This window comes from Lissotriton helveticus, chromosome 11, assembly GCF_964261635.1.
Source record: "Lissotriton helveticus chromosome 11, aLisHel1.1, whole genome shotgun sequence".
In the NCBI taxonomy this organism is placed as follows: domain Eukaryota; kingdom Metazoa; phylum Chordata; class Amphibia; order Caudata; family Salamandridae; genus Lissotriton; species Lissotriton helveticus.
In genome coordinates, this window is record NC_136072.1 from 401,677,799 (window position 1) to 401,697,845 (window position 20,047).

Genomic DNA, 20,047 nt, shown 5'->3' on the forward strand with positions numbered 1-20,047 from the left:
CGCTCCACCGGACAGGGACGGCAGACGTTTGGACTCCATTGGCAAAAAAGTTTCAACTATAGCTGCAACTACCGTCCGTGCTGCAAACTCCCTAGCGATATTAGGGAGATTTGATAGGCAGATGTGGTCGGATATATCGCCATATATTGAAAAGCTTCCGGAACCTGAAAGATCTGAAGCGAGGAAGATATTGCTTGAAGGGGAGTGTACTTCTGCAGAGATGATTGATGCAGCAGTAGATGTGGCAACTACTGGTTTCAGGCAATTGGCGGGTGCAGCGGTGTTGAGAATGCAAGGATGGCTGAAATCAACATCCTTACGCCAAGAGGTTCAGGCTAAGATCATAGATATGCTTTATGACGGGGAGTTTCTCTTTGGCCAGCATGTCGATGAAGCCTTGCAGACCATAAAGAAGGACACGGAGATGGCAAGGTTGCTAGGGTGTCTGCAATTTCGTAAATCGTCCTTTTGTGGTGCCAAAGGACGTGGCAATTTTTCAAACAGAGGAGGATACTCTCAACAACGTTCGTATCAAACCTCACAAGGTATTCAGAGGTACCAACCGTACAAACAGCAAACATACGGTCAGCAAGGAAACAATTATTCACAAGCAAAAAAGGAAGTCTTCCTTTCGGGGACGAGAGTCCCCCCGGAACAAATGAGACGTACCACCTGCCACCATCTCTGCCCATTCCAAGGTCAAAAATTGGAGAAAAATATCCTGTTTCTTATCAAATTGGTCCAAAATTACTACGGACAGATGGGTCCTGGATGTAGTAGCCAGGGACCACGCTTTGGAATTTGTCAAATCCCCTCCAAATTCTCCTCCAAAAGGTCCACCACCAGCTCATCTCAAGGAGCTGTTCTCCCAAATATATGTAATGATTCGGAAAGGAGCGATCGAAAACGTACCTCAATTGCAAAGAGGAAGAGGGTTTTATTCGAGATTTTTCCTCATACGCAGGAAGTCAGGGGAATGGCGTCCTATCCTCGACTTGCGTGCCCTCAACAAATTCCTCAAAAAATGATCCTTCTGGATGTTAACACTTCAAGAAATCCTCCAGTTTCTCTCGGAAGGGGATCACATGGCAACCCTCGACCTTCAGGATGCTTATTTCCATGTGCCCAACCTTCCCAGGCACAGGAAATTCTTAAGGTTCAGAGTGGCTGGCAGTGACTTTCAATTAAAAGTTCTCCCATTTGGACTTTGTTCAGCTCCCCGAGTTTTCACGAAAATACTAGCTCCAGTGGCAGCACATCTTCGTTTGGAAGGCATTCAAATGTTTCCATACTTGGACGACTGCCTTATCAAGGCTAGTTCTCTAGGAACAGCCAGAGCGCATGTTCAAAGGTGCCTGTCACTATTTCAGTCTCTGGGTCTCTCAGTCAACCTCGAGAAATCCCATCTATCTCTGTCTCGAAGAAAGTCTTTCTTGGGAGCCACATTAGACACTCAACTCACTCAGGCTTTCGTTTCAAAAGAAAGGCAGCTCAAAATCTGCAAGATGGCTCTCCTACTACTACAAAAAGAGTGAGTTTCCGTTCGGATGTTCAAATCTTTCCTAGGGATGATCTCCTCCTGCATCCCTGTGATACCCAACTGTCGTCTCAGAATGAGACCCTTACAAGAGGAGCTCAGTCTCCAATGGGTGCAGGTTTCGGGGTCGTTCGACGACATGATCAACATAACTCCTCGTATGAGGGACATCTTTCATTGGTGGGTGCAAAGGAAAAATGTGCAAGAGGGATGTGCATTCCTGACGGAAGTGCCAAGGTTTACCATCACTATGGATGCTTCCCTCGAAGGATGGGGTGCACACCTTCAGGGAATGACAGTCAACGGAAAATGGAGTGTGCAACAGAGGAAGTGGCACATAAATCTGCTAGAGCTGCGAGCCATTTTTCTAGCCCTGAAGTCTTTTCGGACACTCATCAAGGGATCCACGGTTCTGATTCGAACAGACAATACAACAAGTATGCATTACTGAAACAAACAAGGAGGTACGAGGTAGGCCCTACTATCTCAGCAAGCGCAGGAGATTTGGGATTGGGCCCTGGATCACAAGATCAATCTGTCAGCGGTTCACGTTCCAAGGATTTCCAACGTGCTAGCAGACTCTCTCAGCCGGTCTGCAATACCCAATCACAAGTGGGAGATCTATCAACCGCCTCTGGACCGAGTCTTTCGAGAGTGGGGTCACCCGACCTGGATTTGTTTGCAACGAATCAGAACCGCAAATGCCTACACTTACAAGCTGGATTCCCCACAAGAGCTCATGCGGGGATGCGCTTTCGATGAACTGGTCTCAGATATATGCATACGCCTTTCCTCCAATTCCGTTGGTTCCCAGAGTCATCCGGAAGATGAAGAGACAACCATCTCGTCTAATTCTCATTGCGCCCAGATGGCCTCAACAATATTGGTTCACCGAGCTTCTCCTCCTCTCAGAGTGCAATCACATTCAGTTGCCACCAATACCGAATCTCCTGACCATACAAGGGGGTCAAATTTGCCATCCAGATCCAGCTTCCTTGAATTTAGCAGCTTGGCTCCTCAACACATTGAATTCGCCCATTTAGGGATCTCTGCGGATTGTCAAGAGGGTCTAGCCAATGCTAGAGCGCCGGCCACGATTAAGACTTACAAACTCAATGGAAAAGGTTCTGTGCCTGGTGTCACTTTGCCAATCTACATCCAATTCATGCTAAACCGGAGCAGATCTTGCCATTCTTTCTTCATTTGGCCAGATCGGGTTTATCTCATTCCAGTCTAAAGGTATTTTTGGCAGCCATCTCCAGATTTCGTCAGGATGGCTCTACTTCTCTTTATTCAGCAAGAATAATTCAACAATTTTTTAAAGGAATATTCCAAATGTTTCCTCCTGTTCGACGTCCACCTCCATCCTGGTACTTAAATGTGGTGCTCGCTCAGCTCATGCGTCACCCCGTTGAACCTATTCATAAAGTAGATCTCAAGTTCCTTTCATGGAAGGTTTCTCTACTTTTAGCACTGACGTCAGCACGGAGAGTCAGGCGTTCACGATCAAGTCTCCTTTCTTACAATTCACTTCAAATTCAGTGGTGCTGCGTACCAATCCTAGTTACATGCCTAAGGTTCCCTCTGACTTTCACCTTAATGAGCCGGTGATTCTAAAGACATTTTTACCAAATCCGCAAACAGCGGCAGAAAAGGCCTTGCATTCTATAGACATCAGGAGATGTCTCAAGTTCTATCTCCAATGAACTGCTACAATACGGAAAACAGATCAATTATTTGTAGCATATGGAAGGCTACGTCAGGGATAACCTGTATCCAAACAGACTATAGCCCGGTGGGTGTCTTCAGCGATTAGCTTGTGTCATCAGCAAGCGGGAAGACCTCTAAAGTCTTTGCCAAGGGCACATTCTACAAGAGCGGTCTCCTCTTCTACCGCTCTATTTGCTGGTGTGCCTCTCCATCAGATTTGCAGAGCGGCAACTTGGTCCAGCAGGCATACCTTCACCAAACATTACTGTTTGGATGCTGCAAGTGATGTAGATACTTCAGTGGGACGAGCAGTTCTTCGCAATCTTTTCAAATAAGGTGAGCCTCTGTTCTCCCTCCTCCTCTATGCTCTTTTTCGACGCTTATTCTTACATGTTATTCTCTTTTGCAAAGCATGCATGTATACTGTGATACAAGGAGCGTCTAATGAGCATTATAATTTGTACTGCTATCTACTCTGATTCAGGCATGTGAATCTATGAAAGACACCCCAATACTGGAGAAGAACAATAGTTACTTACCTGTAATCTGTGGTTCTCCAGTATTGGTGTCTTTCATAGATTCACATGCACCCGCCCACCTCCTCTCAGAGGCTCCTTCAGGCGATTATGTTGGTTTCACTCCTGTGCGAGAAAATCTGAGAGCCTGAGCCTCTGGGGAGAACATTTTGGTGGGTGCTGTCGCCTGATTGGCTGCAGTTTGGTCTAGACAAAATGACTAGGATAGTCATGAGTGTGGAAGTTTTTTACACCGTAGCTTAGGGCTACTTTACTTCCTGGTTGGTTATTACCAAGGTTTTGGTTCCTAATAGGCATAATATTGCTTTTTTTATGTACCGTGGGACTCCCACTCCGACGACGGGAATGATTCAGGCATGTGAATCTATGAAAGACACCAATACTGGAGAACCACAGATAACAGGTAAGTAACTTTTGTTCTTCTGAAAGGTGACAAACAAACATACACTGCTACCCTGCATTACATGGTTTCAGTCATAAGTAAGTTCCATTGACGAGAACTACAAACTTTCCAAATCACAAGAGTAAGGTGCTGAAAGGGGTCACAGCTTTGTATCTTCAGAATATCAGAAGAAGGCATGAAGTGTGCTAATGTGTCAATTTATGTTAGTGACCTGCTCTTGTGTGATGCTTCTGGCTCTGTAGCTCATGTGCATATCTCCTCCTTTTATGAGTTGTGTATCTGTTATCACATGTATACACGTGCCAATGCCCCCAGCTACACAACAAATCTGTGTGCCTTGAGTTTATCTTTCAAGATTAACAGCTGATAAGGCCCTCTAAAATCCCCCAACAAGTGTAGCGACAGAAAAGCATACCAAGTCGAAAAGCAACAGGGTGTAATACACTCTCTGCATTTAGTTTCTCAGCAGGCTAATCTGTTCCTGGTTCTGTGTCTCCTAGTCAGCTTGTCTTTAGGATTGGGACATAATTTGTCTTTTCCATAAGCTAGACCATGCATTTGATGGAAGTGTAATGATCATCGTTTTATTGTATATATTGAAAAAAAAAGTTGGCAGTACTCTGAATGCCTGCAGAGAGCTGGCACTTGTGAAAGAGAGATTGAGGAAGGGTGTTGAAGGCATGCTGCCAGCTCTATTCAAATGCACAAAAGCGGCACAAGGAGGAGATTGTTCGTAACACTTTCTTTTCGTGCTAGCCCAGGTTGAAAAAGTGTAGGCATTCCAGACAACAATGGGGATGGGTGAGTGGTGCATGGGGTCTGGTGGGAAAGCAACAACAACAGGAGAGAGAATTGAAGAGACAAGCAACAGTGAGAGGAGGAGTAAGAGACGGGTGGCCAACAGTGGTGGAATGGGTGCAAACAACAACATTGGGAGGCAGGCGGGTGCAAGCAAAGACAAGGAAGCAACATCGAGGGGAGAAGGTAAAAGAAAAGAAAGTACCTTAATACCAGCATGAGCAGGGGAAGGACATATATAAAGCAAATATTCAGAACTTGGCCATGCTCAATCAAACAAAAGCACATGAAGAAAATAAAACCGACAAACTGACCAATGAGAAGCAAGGAAATTAGAGCGACAATAAAGCTAACCAATGGTAAGTAATGGGCAGGTCTTTTTCATGTGTTTTTTAAGGGACAAAAGGCATGCTCACTGCCTCCGGGAAAACCTTGAAAGGAAGCTAAAGCCATTGTCAAGGAAGGGGCTAATGCCTCGACTGCCATTATCACTCCATTGATGGACCTCTCCAGCCCTGGAATTCAGCAGCAGAAAGTGGTTGCAGGCTTCAGGAGGCTAGACGGAATTAGGTCAACTTCCTTCTAATTGGATTTGAAAACAAAGATGCTTAATATGGCCTTTAATGGTTACATCATGTTTGGGAAACATGCAGACAATGCTCTGCAAAGTTTAAAAACAGATACTGATAGAGCAAGCCAGTTCTGAGCCTTATAGTTACAGACGTGCTTCTTTCATGTTCTTTCGTGGATCCAGCCATTCACAACCTATAAGTCAACTTATGACTTATATGATAGCCAAGATCATCAGTGCTTCCTCTCTGGGCAATCCGGCCATGACCAGGAATACTACTTGGGCAGAAGCCAAGTATGTGAGAGTAATGAAAAATGCTATAACTTCCTTGCTTTGTTGAATAGCATCCATCTTTTATTCAAGTACCAACCAAGCTACTGTTCCCATGAACCCATGGGAATATGTAGAAAGTTCATAACAACCAATCAGTAATAGAGTCCATACAACATCCAATCAGCAAGCATCAGCCTGGATATACAGTCCTTCTCCCATCTCTCTTCATCCTCATTCGTCGCGCAAAGTATCCCGATATCTTGTGATCATGCATGTTGTTTATTCGATTCCGTCCCTAGGGCGAAAAAAGCCATTAACCCCATTTCAGATAAGACTGTGTGAACAGTTAACAATGAATACCACAGTCATGAAGTTGAACAATCCAATGCATAGGAACACAAACGAAGTATAAAAAGCTATCTAACTAGGATTTGGAACATTATCAACCATGTTAGAAAAAATGCTGTTAAGGATAAATCAATACTTACTAGTGACAGGGAAAATCACGGGTGCTCAACCCAAGGGTGGGATAATCCTCGCCTCCAAGTCCTTAATAGAATTGAAACTTTCCTTTACGATAGCTAGGAAAATTTTCATTTTATGTCAGGACCAGAGGCGAGAATTATGCTAGTTTAAAGCTTGCTCATCACGAAGTTAGCCATAGCCAGTCCTGGTTTGAAATAAACCTTTTGAAGGTGGAGTCTGAAAACCAGTCAGTGCTATCCCACTAGCTTGCACTTGGGTTGAAGGCCTCTGAAACCTTTGCCCTGACTAAATGCTCTCCAAAAGGCCCAAATCAATGTCAGCTTCCAGTATGACCTACCACACCCAGCAGGTTATGGTGGGAGAAGGAATCGTTCTGTGTGCTTTACAGAGAGCTGCCAAGAGTTGCCTTTCAACAGGGGAGCGGAATTCCGCTGACCTCTCTTCATATGCCATGAGGCATTGCACCACACAGAATTTGGGTGAGTCAGGAAAAAACTGGATAGGAGAAGTTTCTGGTGTTACAGTTTGTTCTCCTCCTAATTGTACAGGAGTGGAAAAATTACTGCTAGAGATGTCCAATGCACGGATATCAGAAACTCATCCAGAAGAAATCTGACTAAGGAGGATAACCAGCTTGGCTGATAGATCCTTTCCAGGCAAATCTCTGTGGTGTTGATGGCTGAGATGGTAGAATGGAAGGTACTGATGGAATGATATGCCAAAACCACCTCCGTCAGGATGGGCAAGAAATTGAGGACGTTCACTACATCTGTGACCACTGGATTGAAACCCCATCACACATACCATCTAGTCTGACTTCATCAAGCCGATCAACAGCGATAGATTGTGCTGTTAGCCCAAGCCTTGGTTAGGAGTTCCTCAGTCTTTCTCGAAAGGTCTGGGATCAACCATTGTCCCGTGTAATCTGCCATACCATCAGAGATAATGAGGCTTCTAGAACCATTGGATGTGGCGTCTGATCCAGATTGAGGAGAAGAGTTGGAAACAGGGAAAGACTGATTGGAGGATCCCAAGAAAATTCCAGCAGTGAATATCACCACCTCCGCCCTGAGGCCCACGTGAGCATTGCGAATGGGGTAAATGCATGCCCTTTCTCCTAACTCCAGTCCTGGGGGAATGCATCTGTAGCCACTGCTTGAGTGTCCGCCCTCCAGGTGTAGAACCTTGATAATTGGTGGTCCAGCCTGGATGCAAACAAGTTGAAATAGGACCCCATACCTCCAGAAGAGAAGCAACACCTCAGGATGTAGTTTCCGGAGACTGAAATCTCGAAAATGACAGGAATGCTAGCCAGCCACTTGGTTTTCCTGGCCAGTAAGGTATTCTGCCGTGACCGGAATGTGATGATTCAGACAGTCATGCCAAAAACTGGCCTCCAGGTCGGAAAGGGCTTTAGAGCGCATGCCCCCTAATGATTGATATATCAGATTGCTGATATATTGTCCATCTTTAAGATGACACATGACTGGACCCTGTCTCGGGTCAAACAGCGGACCGCAAAGGACCCAGCAAGAAGCTTCAAGCAGTTGATCTGAAGTACTTCCTCCTTAGGCGGCCACACACCACCTGTGGAAAACTCTCCACATCTTGCGTCCCAGCCTGAGCTGCTGGCGTCAAATTGTATGATCAAATTGTGATCTGATGTGAAAGTTGCTCTCCCATTCCAGGCAGCAGTGTGCAATAGCCACCAGGTTATCTCTTCTTGTGCCTATACTGAGATTGTGACCTTTTGGGAGTATGTCAGGCCTTTCCGTAGGTGAACAGCCTTCACCCGCTGAAGTACACAGTAGTGTAGAGACCCCAGGAAGATCGCCTGTATCGAGGACAGCAGGAGCCATACCAGACGGGAGATTTGATGCAGTGAAATGTGCTGTTTGGATAGAGTATTTCTTAACTCGGTTCAGATCTTCAGCGCTTTCTGAGCTGGGAGACTCTGCATCACCTTGGTGGAATCTATGACAAACTCAGGAAACACTGACTCCTAAGAAGGGGTAAAGAGGGACATTTTTCGAACACCCTCTGCAACTGGATGAATAGTTGGCAGGGACACTGGGCTGAAAGGAGCATGTCGTCCAAATACACAATCAGATGGATCCCCTGTGCCTGAAGGTACTCCACGACCAGTTTGAGAACCTTCGTGAAGCAGTGCAGAGACCGAAGGTCAGAGTGGAAAATTCATATGTTTGTTGTCGTCAAATAAATGAGAGAAATCTTCTGGAGGGTGAAAAAATTGGTATTGCCAGGTAAGCATCCTTTAGATCTAGACACACCATCCAATATGATGGGTGTAGGACGTCGCTAAGGAGGTGAATACCCTCCATTTTGAAGTGGCGGTACACCAGCAACTCATTGAATTTGTGCAAGTTGATGACCAGGTGCTGACCCTCAACAGCTTGTCGATCAAAAAGATATTCCTAATGAATCTGTGAGTTTGAGGTGAAATAGGGCAGATAGCGCCCTTCTCCAATCACGCTGAAACCTCCGCATCTATCAAGGCCGTGTTTTGAGTGGAAAACTGGAGGACGCTTGGGTGGGTGTCTTGCCTGGGGGATCCTTAAAACTCTATTAGAAAACCTTGCATTGTAACCAAAACCTTCTATCCCTTCCCTCGCTTCTGAAACACTGTCCCCAGGTAGGGTAAAAATTGGCGAACCCAGACTGGTTCTGGTAGGAGCCCTTCTGGGACCCTTTACCCCTGGGATGGTACAGGTAGATTGGACGGCCGACAAATGGCCCCTGCCTAGGCCGGCCCCTTGAAAAATTGAAGGAATAATGTGCCTTATCTTAGGCTGTGAAAGTACCCTCGAACTTGCCCAATTCTCTGATAATGGGTACCCAAGGGGCTCCCCTGAACCACCTCGCTTGCTTCAGAGAGTTTCAGATCCACGCGTTTCCAGTATATTTTGAAAAGGAAAGAGCGGCGACACTCAGACGATAATGCACAATTCATTATTCCTAAGAAAATGAAGGCACATTGCGACCAACTCGAGAGTACCTCAGGGGAGATAGGGGCGCCAGACACCTTAACATCCTCAGCCATGTAGAGAATTTTGGTCAGTGGCGTCCAGGAGCTTGTCCTGGCACGTGCACCATGGCCTGTCAATCCCTGTTTTTTGGTCCTTCATGAATTTGGCGATTTTCTAATCTAACTCTGGTGTCGAAGCCTCCTTCTCGAGAGGTTTACAAATATGTGTAGCCACGCATTTTGTCACCTTGTCCGAGGGGACCCAGTCTGAAGACCTGGGTTGAATAATATTGTCAAGGTCTAATATGTCAGACACTTCATCTGGTTCTGAGGGCACTGGGAAGGGCAAAGGTAAGCCATGGTCTGGATGGACCAGTCTCATTGTGAGTGTCTGTCTGGGGATCGTCTTCCAAGTCTGGAGACACCAGTTGTACTGGCTCAGGGCCCAAACCAGCCTGATCCCAGTAGGAATAGAGAGAGGGACCTGATTAAGGAAGGCATTAATAGGGCGCGCAAAAGCATCCAAATCAATTCCTTCTTGCCTTTGGCGCTGGGCTAGGGCTGGGTCAGGTTCATGAGGATGAGAGGAGGGTTCTATGGCCGCCTGCCCTTGTCTGGTGTCTATTTTACATTCTTGAGCAATTTGTTGAGATAAGTGCAGTTCTAAGGGCTCCATGGCTTCTTCAACTGCCCTATAAATAATAATAAAGGCATCTATGGCCTTATAAAAATTGTCATCCCATGAGAAGAGCGCAATCTGATCTCCTTCTCCCTTGATAACCTTAGTGATATCCATTTGTGGGCATTAGGTGCTACGGGAGGCTCTTTGCGCAAGACACACTAAGGATGACAGTCAACAGAATATGGTGTGGGCAGAGCCGCACTGCAGAGGGTCCAAGCCCAGGAACACTCTCTCCCTTGGTGCCAATTACTAGGGGAGTATGTGTTTCCAATCATGTAGGTTTATAAAATGTGACTCTGTATGTGTGTGTGGGCAATTAAGAAGCAGGAGGGTGGTGAGGATTGGTTCAAACTAAAGAATTTATTGAAAAAAAAGGATAAATCAAGGTTGTATACAGGGGTCAGTGATAAGTCACTTGTTATGTTAGGATTTTCTTTCTCGCCAGTGGTCTTCTGTTTTGCACAGCTTTGTAAAACGTGATGATTAGTACTTCCGTCAGTCGCTAACCCAGAAAAGAGATGTACCACTTGTCGTCTTGTTGCTCCTCTCAGTATCTTTCGTGTGCAGAGGAAGGGACCATGTAGTAAAGAAACAGAAAAAAAAAAGAAAAGGCCTTCGTCAAGAAGATTGTCCTTCTGGACCTAGGAAGAGTTGGGGTAGGGTAGTGAGGGAGTAACAGCACACCACTATCCGTCACCCGTGAAGCAGTATAGCACAAGAGGATATTGCGCTGTTTACGGTCTTCCCTCCACCCGTTTTGCAGGTTTCCCTCCCGGAGGACCTCTAGTACATATTGTCCCGAGGCGGGCACGTACCTTCTGTAGCCACGCTCCTCCAGGAGCGTGGCTCGGTACTTCTTAGTGCCGGATCGGGTCTGGCGCCCTCTTGTGCAGTGTTGTTTCTCTCTGAGCTGTCGTGTCCCCGGTTCCTCTCTCGGCTTGAACTCTGGATTCAGGGGGCAGGACGAGAAGGTTGGATGGCGGTTCCGGGTTCTTCTCCTGCTGGTCGGCTTGTGCGCCCTCTCCCTCCTCTGGCCTCGTTTTCATCTCAGAGAGTGGAGAGTTCTGGGAAGGTGGGCGGGGTCAGGATCCTACATATCCAGATTCTTAAAGGTCCACAGGACCTCGGAAGATGCTTCGGACTGTAAAGAAAGGAGGGGTGAGCGGTATCGCGGAAATTCATCAACTTCATCCTCCTTGTCGAGTTAGTAGTTGGCACCTCGTGACACCTCCCCACCCCAGAATGTTCCTGTTCGGGGAACACATATATACGAGAAAGAAAGTCAGCATTACCGTTCTCAGGCCACCTCCGATGGCGTACCTCAAATGAGAAGGGTTGCAGGGAGAGGAGCCAGCAGAGGATTCGAGGATTATGCCCTTTATTGCGGCTCATCCAAAGTAAGGGTGCGTGGTCAGTGAAAAGGATGAAATGGGAGTCTTCCAGGTAATACCGGAGTTTATCCACCGCCCACTTAATGGCCAAAAACTCCTTCTCTATAATGGAGTATCTTTGCTCACGGGGAAATAGATTGCGGCTGATGAATAACACGGGGTGATCAATACCTTCCCGGGAGGTCTGGGAAAGGACGGCACCAATCCCCTGATTGGAGGCATCGGTTTGGAGGAGAAAGGGTTTGGAAAAATCTGGTGATCTAAGTACCGGTGCAGTGGTGAGGGCTATAGGGGAAGGATGTGAGAGATCTTTGTTTTTCACCTGTTGTTCGAGAAGATCGGTTAGGGGACTGGCTATGTCTGAAAAGCAGGGAATAAATCTCCTATAATAACCCAATAGGCCAAGAAAGGCCCGGACCTCTTTCTTAGTGGAGTGGAAGGGGGTATCGATTATCGCCTTAATTTTTTCACTCTGTGGCTCGATAACTCCGTTCCCTAGGAGATATCCAAGATACTTGACATGTTGGTAACCAAAACAGGATTTTTTGGCATTAACATGTAGGCCTGCCTGTTGAAGGGCCAAAAAGACCTCCTGCCAGTCTTGTAGGTGTTTCTCCCAACTGGGGCTATATATAACTATGTCTTCAAGGTAGGCTGCGGAATATCCTTGATGTTTTGAGAGGACCTTATTCATGAGTCTCTGAAGGGTGGCAGGTGCCCCACATAGTGACCTGTAGGGTGGAAAAGGCAGTCTTCTCCCGATCCTGTTTCTTTAGTGGCACCTGCCAGTACCCCTTGGTGAGGGTGGTAATGTATTCCGCGTCTCCGAGTCTTTCGATAAGTTCGTCCACCCTTGGTAAAGGGTAGGCGTCAAAGTTAGATACAGCATTGACAGCTCTGAAATCTATGTAAAAGCATACCGAACCATCAGGTTTTGTTACAAGGACTATGGGGGATGACCATTCGCTTTGGGAGGGTTGTATCACTCCCATTTTCAACATGTTGTCTACTTCAGTATTGATAGCCTGTCGTCTGGCCGCTGGTATGCGGTAGGGTCTTTGTTTGATGATTTAACCCGGTGGAGTGGAAATGGAGAGTTCGATGAGATTGGTTTTCCCAGGATAGTCTGAAAAGAGGGTAAAAATGGTAGAACGACCTCATATAAGGCTTTCTTTTGAAGGTCTGATAGTGTCTCGTTTATAGTCAATTGTTCTAGTGTGGTTTCCTGTTCCCATAGGGTATGTGTAACGTACGGTTTGGAGTATTGGACCAAGCCACATCTTAAAAAGATTTATATGAAACATTTGGGACTTTTTAGGTGATATCTGTACAAGGTAGGTGGTGAGTCCTATCTTCCTTGTAATGCGAAAGGGTCATTTCCACTCTGAACGAACCTTCGTTATGTTGGAGGGTAGTAAAACCAAAACCCAGTAATCTACTTTTAATTGTCTCCACTGCTTCCCCTTATTATAGAAGAATTGTTAATTTGTTTGGACTTTTTGAAGGTTAGCGTCAGCGAAATCTCTTAGTTTTTGAATCCGGGTGCGTAAGGCCGACGTATACTCAAGAAAAGAGCATGCCTCCTCTTGTTTTTCTTGTTCCCAGGCCTCTTTGGTGATCTCGAGGAGATCTCGTGGATGCCTCCCAAAGAGAAACTCAAACGGTGAACAACCGAGACTGCTCTGTGGTTGACTACGGATTACAAAGAGGGCTAGAGGGAGAAGCATATCCCATTCTCGTCCCTCGGTAGTAAGCATTTTTTTTAGCGAGGGTTTTAGGGTGGCATTATACCTTTCACAAAGATCACTGGTCTGTGGGTGGTATACCGAGGTCTTTATGCGTGAGATATTAAGAGTTTTATAGACTTGGGGCATTAATCGTGAGACAAAAGGGGTCCCCTGACCTGTAAGTAGCTCTTTAGGGAACCCGACTCATGAGAATAGCTCTACTAGTTTATCGCTTATGTTGGAAGTTGTGGGGGTCTTCAGGGAAAAGGGTTCAGGATAACGGGTTGCATAGTCTACATTGACTAAGGCATGTAAATTGCCCTTTTTTGGTACACGGAAGGGGGCCTATGAGGTCAATCCCAGCATGCCCAAAGGGGTTTCCTACGATCGGGAATGGCTGTAATGGGACAGGAGATGGCTTGTATGGATTCTTACGCTGACATACCTTACATTCTTGACAATATTTGGTGACTTGAGATTATATCCCTCAATCAATCAGGAGTTTGTTAAAGCGCGACTACTCACCCGTAAGGGTCTCAAGGCGCTAGGGGTGGGGGGGAGTTGGGGGGGTGCAGGTTCCATTCCATCAAGGAGGGGGTCTGTCGAAGAGCCAGGTTTTGAGGTTTCTTGCGAAGATGGGGAGCGATGTTGTCTGTCCGAGGTGGAGCGGAAGGGCGTTCCATGCCTTGGCCGCGAGGAAGGAGAAGGAGCGGCCTCCCGATCTGGTCTTTCTGGTGCGGGGACCACAGCGTAGGAAAGCTGGGCTGATCGTAGGGTCCTTTGGGGTGCGTGGAATTTGAGTCGGCTGTTCAGGTATGCTGGTCCGGTGCCGTGGAGGGCCTTGTGTGCGTGGGTGAGCATCTTAAAGGTGATTCCCGCCTCGACGGGGAGCCAGTGGAGTGTGCGCAGGTGCTGGGAGATGTGGCAGTGTTTTGGCAGGTTGAGGACCAGTCTTGCGGCGGCGTTCTGGATGTTCTGTAGCTTGCGGATGAGGTTTTTGTTTATTCCGGCGAGTAGAAGTTCTGTAGGATCATCTGTGTCGTTTTCTGTGTACCCCTGTGTCCGGCTAACAGATGTGTGTGTGCAAAGAACAATATCTGTTCTCTAAAGGGCTGGGGTACCAATAACTGGGGGAGGCTTTCTCACTATCTGATTTATATAAGAAACCATTAGAAATGTGAAAGCAAGGATAGACAGGTTTTTGTATGGTAGGGGCCGGTTTAGCTTGTGCGCAGGTGTGCTGTAGAGTAGGATCAATTTCCTGACTGTATCGGAAACTACGGTCAGCTAGCCAAGGGGCTTGAGAGAGGAGAGTGGTTTGGCTATGAGTAAGGGAACTGGGGTCTTGTAGATATTTTTTTAGCAGTTGTAAGAATAGGGAATTGTCTAGACCCAAGATTAGATCTTCCGGGAGCTTCAGTAATACCCCTAACCTGGCTTGAAGGGTTTTTCCAACCGGTAAGAGGGCAGGGAGGTATATGTCTGGGTAGGTGTGAACATCTCCATGAACACATCTTATGGATACGTGTTCCCTAGCAGGAGGAGCAGGGGAGGGTACCAGGGATTCCCTGATAACAGATTGCCGGCACCCTGAGTCAAGTAGGGCTCTTATGGGTTTTCCACATATCTTTACACCTACATAAAAACAGGGCCCCATTTCTTCTGTATACAATACTGTGTGTGGGATACAGTTCACGTCCATTGGTTCTTCGGTTGGCTTTTTGAGGGGACAAAAGCGAGCAATATGGCCCCACTCCCCACAGTCATTACACTGTGGACCCTTGGACATCGGTGTTTCGGGTCGGGAGCTTGGATCAACCTCTTTCATTGGTTGAGTCTGATACTAAATGCCCAAAATGTCTCCATTTGTCATTTGACAAGAAGTCAGTACCTAGCAGAAAACCTGGATATGCTGGTGGGCAAGGCATTTCCCTCATCACACCTGGTTGCAAAACTTCTAACATTGGCTGCAAGCATCTGTCACCAAAAGTCAGTGCCAGTCAGGACTTGCAAATCACTGGTAGGCTTAATGTCATCTTTTAAAGGGCTAGTTTCCTTCTGCTTGCTGCAGATGAGACCCATTAATCAAGAACTAGACGAACAATTGTACCAGTCAACAAGGTTATTGAGCAACACTGTGACAGTCTTCGTACAGCTCAAGAAAGCTGTGCTGTGGTGTCGTTTTTTAGGCCGCCCAAATACAGGCCTTTCCTTCCTCATTAACACAGCAGACATGTTTGTCATGTTCCCTCATTGGAATGCTAGGGAGTTCAAATGCACAAACTATCCACAAGAGGTGTCCGGTTTGACATGGAAAAGTCACTCCATATAGATTTAATGGAACCTTGGGCCTCAGGACTAAGTCTTCATGTGCTCCCGCCGTGACTAGCGAGCCAAGCTCTCTTGATAAGAAAAGACAACACAACTACATCGCCACAGAGAGAAGCATGACATTGTCGTCTCTGTGGGGGAAGTCGCTGCTGCTATGGGACTGGATTATTTACAACAAGGGGTGGTGAGGGACAGAGTCTCTGAATTAAGCAGAATACTCTCACCCAGTCAAGAGATCAGGGCTAGATCCAACACCGTTTTTTAGCTCATTGCACCATCCCAGTTTCAGAACCTGGCTGTATGCAAATTAGCCTGTTCCTGTCCCAGTGCATGATGGGAACAGGGCAAACCAAACTACAAAAGCCAATTCTTACACTGGGAAGGAAACAAGCTTCCGGGGACCGGTTTCTGGCATTACAGCCGTCTTCGGCCCGGCTTGCTTGAATCCTGATGGTGCAATGAGCAAGGGACTCATGTCTGAGTATACCCTTCCACGCTTAGGGTGGACAAAATTATTTACAACAAGGGGTGGTGAGGGACAGAGTCTCTGAATTAAGCAGAATACTCTCACCCAGTCAAGAGATCAGGGCTAGATCCAACACCGTTTTTTAGCTCATTGCACCATCCCAGTTTCAGAACCTGGCTGTATGCAAATTAGCCTGTTCCTGTCCCAGTGCATGATGGGAACAGGGCAAACCAAACTACAAAAGCCAATTCTTACACTGGGAAGGAAACAAGCTTCCGGGGACCGGTTTCTAGCATTACAGCCGTCTTCGGCCCGGCTTGCTTGAATCCTGATGGTGCAATGAGCAAGGGACTCATGTCTGAGTATACCCTTCCACGCTTAGGGTGGACAAAATTATTTACAACAAGGGGTGGTGAGGGACAGAGTCTCTGAATTAAGCAGAATACTCTCACCCAGTCAAGAGATCAGGGCTAGATCCAACACCGTTTTTTAGCTCATTGCACCATCCCAGTTTCAGAACCTGGCTGTATGCAAATTAGCCTGTTCCTGTCCCAGTGCATGATGGGAACAGGACAAACCAAACTACAAAAGCCAATTCTTACACTGGGAAGGAAACAAGCTTCCGGGGACCGGTTTCTGGCATAACAGCCGTCTTCGGCCCGGCTTGCTTGAATCCTGATGGTGCAATGAGCAAGGGACTCATGTCTGAGTATACCCTTCCACGCTTAGGGTGGACAAAATTATTTACAACAAGGGGTGGTGAGGGACAGAGTCTCTGAATTAAGCAGAATACTCTCACCCAGTCAAGAGATCAGGGCTAGATCCAACACCGTTTTTTAGCTCATTGCACCATCCCAGTTTCAGAACCTGGCTGTATGCAAATTAGCCTGTTCCTGTCCCAGTGCATGATGGGAACAGGGCAAACCAAACTACAAAAGCCAATTCTTACACTGGGAAGGAAACAAGCTTCCGGGGACCGGTTTCTGGCATTACAGCCGTCTTCGGCCCGGCTTGCTTGAATCCTGATGGTGCAATGAGCAAGGGACTCATGTCTGAGTATACCCTTCCACGCTTAGGGTGGACAAAATTATTTACAACAAGGGGTGGTGAGGGACAGAGTCTCTGAATTAAGCAGAATACTCTCACCCAGTCAAGAGATCAGGGCTAGATCCAACACCGTTTTTTAGCTCATTGCACCATCCCAGTTTCAGAACCTGGCTGTATGCAAATTAGCCTGTTCCTGTCCCAGTGCATGATGGGAACAGGGCAAACCAAACTACAAAAGCCAATTCTTACACTGGGAAGGAAACAAGCTTCCGGGGACCGGTTTCTGGCATGACAGCCGTCTTCGGCCCGGCTTGCTTGAATCCTGATGGTGCAATGAGCAAGGGACTCATGTCTGAGTATACCCTTCCACGCTTAGGGTGGACAAAATTATTTACAACAAGGGGTGGTGAGGGACAGAGTCTCTGAATTAAGCAGAATACTCTCACCCAGTCAAGAGATCAGGGCTATGGGACTGGAACATAAGAAGCAAGGTCCGGAACAACCAGTCAGATGGCTGTTCCCTTTATTGTTGCCTTGAATAGGAGCTCCATTAGGATCAAGTACAACATGTGTTCAGGAAACATGGGTTCCAGCACTGAATTTAATTGCAGAACAAAAATTGTCTGTGCTAAGCAATCAGGTCCTGGCAACCAGGGTTCAGGGGGCAATGCTTTTTTATTGAGGTGGTGAAACATTTGCCCATGCCTTTGGTCCTTTCTTCTCATTTCCAGAGTCCTGAGAAAGTCCAAGGCAGAGCACTGTTCACTGATACTATTTGCCTCAGTGTGGCTGTGCCAATTCCAGTATTCTACGCTAGGGTGACTGTCTCAGTATCCACTGACTAAATTGAAAAATAAATCCATTCCAAACACAGCGTTTAAGTTCTCCATCACAACTTAGTCACTCAACATGACATCTTGTTTGCCTCCCGATCGCTTAGAATTTGGACATCTCAAAATTTCCTCAAGAGTTCAGGGCATCACTGGGAGAGGCGTCTGCCCCAGCTACAACAAACATTTACAGTGCTTAGTGGAAATACTTCTGTATGTGGTGCAAGAGTAAGCGACTGAATCCTATGTCGGTGCGACCCCATCAAGTTATGTTCTACCTGCTACATCTGGCCTATAAAGCTCTCAAATGTTCGCCAGAGTTTATTTGGCCGCTATATCAAGATTTACAATAGAGGAGTATTTACTTTTATCTTTCCAGAGAGTTGTCAGACAGTTCAAGTTTGTTATTCTCATTCTTTGCTTAGTCCTTTAGAATCCACTTTCTCTAGCCAAAAAGAGGCTTCATCCCTCTTCCCACAGCTACAAAACGGTTTCTAAACCCCACCATCACTGATCCTAAAGTTTCCTAGCAGCGAACTCTATGACTACAAATTTAAGTTTCTTAATTTAGTCAACCCCACTGCTGCTTAATTCTTGTAAATAATAGTGTTCGATCAGTCTTCCACTTTGCAGTTTCTCACCACACCTTTCACATTATGCATTTGAATTGACTGTATCCTTCTTCGTCATAAGATTTTAATTTAGTCATTAACAGTTGAATAATTCCCTCTATGTTAGATGGGTCTTTTGCATTTTATACTAACAGTGCTAATATGCAGTCTTAAAAAGGCGTCTCTGGAGTCTGGCACTCTAAAGTTCTGAAAAATGTTGATTAGAATGTGCTCATGAATGGTGCTGATCATCATATAGACAGTTTCACTAAATGGTGATGAAGTGTTCCGGGTTCATGCATGCAGCATTGAATTATTCTTACATTGATGACTTCTCTGAAAATCCTACGATGCAGAGCCAGCACTTGAAGCAATCCTTTCTTCTAGAACTTACAGGTAGTAATTCAAGAAGAAATTCTCAAACAATTAAAAAATTATAAATGCATGTGAAGTTGCTAGCTTTGAAATGAGAAAATGTGTTGCAGTAAGACATTAATTGTGTTACCTGGATAGAAGCATTTCCACTCTACTGAAAAAACTTCTAGTTAATGTTGGCAGTATACCTCTTAATTTCCTTTTATTCAAACCTGTTTGTAGTGTGTATGTCTAGCAGCTGCAAATTCTAAAACCTCGGTTTCTCCACAGCACTCCGCCTTTCACTTCAGAGGAGGAATCTATGGGTGATGAAGGATATCTCGCCAGTCCAAGGCCGAATCAACCTCGAAGTAATCAGCAAATCCAATTTAGCCCAAGAAAACAGGAGAAGGAATTAACGTTAGCAGACTTGTCTGACACAGAGCTATCTGAAGTAGATTCCAGCCTCATTTCAACAGGACCGTTAGTGGAACGTACTAACCAAGGTATGGATAGAAGTTGGATGTGAAAGTCTGTAAAGGGTAAATCTCATTTACTGTGATTACCCTTTTCTTGTATTAATAAATTATTGATGAGGTGTCCCACCTCCCCTCCAGGCCCAATAAAGGAGAAGATACCAAATGCACTTCCTTTCTTTCAAAATCTAAAAGGTTATCAAAGTTGTAAAAGGTAAAGGGAGGTAGGATTCTAAGTACTGGTACAAGAAAAGGGTAATTAGAATAAATAAAATTACTTGTGATCCAGCGAGTTACCAGCAACAGGTAATCGAACACCACATAATCACCTGGGCCCTTAAATTAATTCACAACAAGCTGCCAATATCCACTGGGGTCATGTTTTTGTAACTCTCCAGATTAGTTATTTCTTGTCCCTAACTAATCTTTCACTGCTAAAAAAGTTCTTTCCTCTGGTCAATGAACCATTAGTTGAACTGGTTGATGGTGAAATGACATAAGATTTCAATATACTTACACATTTGGAAATGATCACAGAGTCGCGATGTATTTTAAAATTTTATCTCAGATTAAATCATGTAAACCGCTTGCACATTACAGAACAAACTCTGTCTCTCACAGGAAGGAAGATTCAAATAATCAATCAAAATGCATTAATTTATACTCTGCAATGACACTGCCTGAAAGGATACAGAGAAAAGCACATAAGCTCATACACAGTTAGGTTTATAGTTACCAAGTATGGTGTGAAAACCAAATCCCAGGCCTAGGAATTGGTAAGGGTCCCCCAGGAAAGGTCTGGCGAACAAAGACTTCAGGACAAGAATCAGGA

General features: G+C 45.8%; 1 protein-coding gene across 5 annotated transcripts in view; it reads left to right on the forward strand.

Annotated features, from left to right (window-relative positions):
* DZIP1L (DAZ interacting zinc finger protein 1 like) overlaps nt 1-20,047 on the forward strand; it is a 796,975-nt gene that overhangs the window by 716,243 nt on the left and 60,685 nt on the right. For all 5 annotated transcript variants that reach the window (XM_078665844.1, XM_078665841.1, XM_078665843.1 and 2 more), the window contains one exon: nt 19,031-19,245. In XM_078665844.1, coding sequence (XP_078521970.1) covers nt 19,031-19,245 — 215 coding nt within the window. The remainder of the gene's footprint in view (nt 1-19,030; nt 19,246-20,047) is intronic.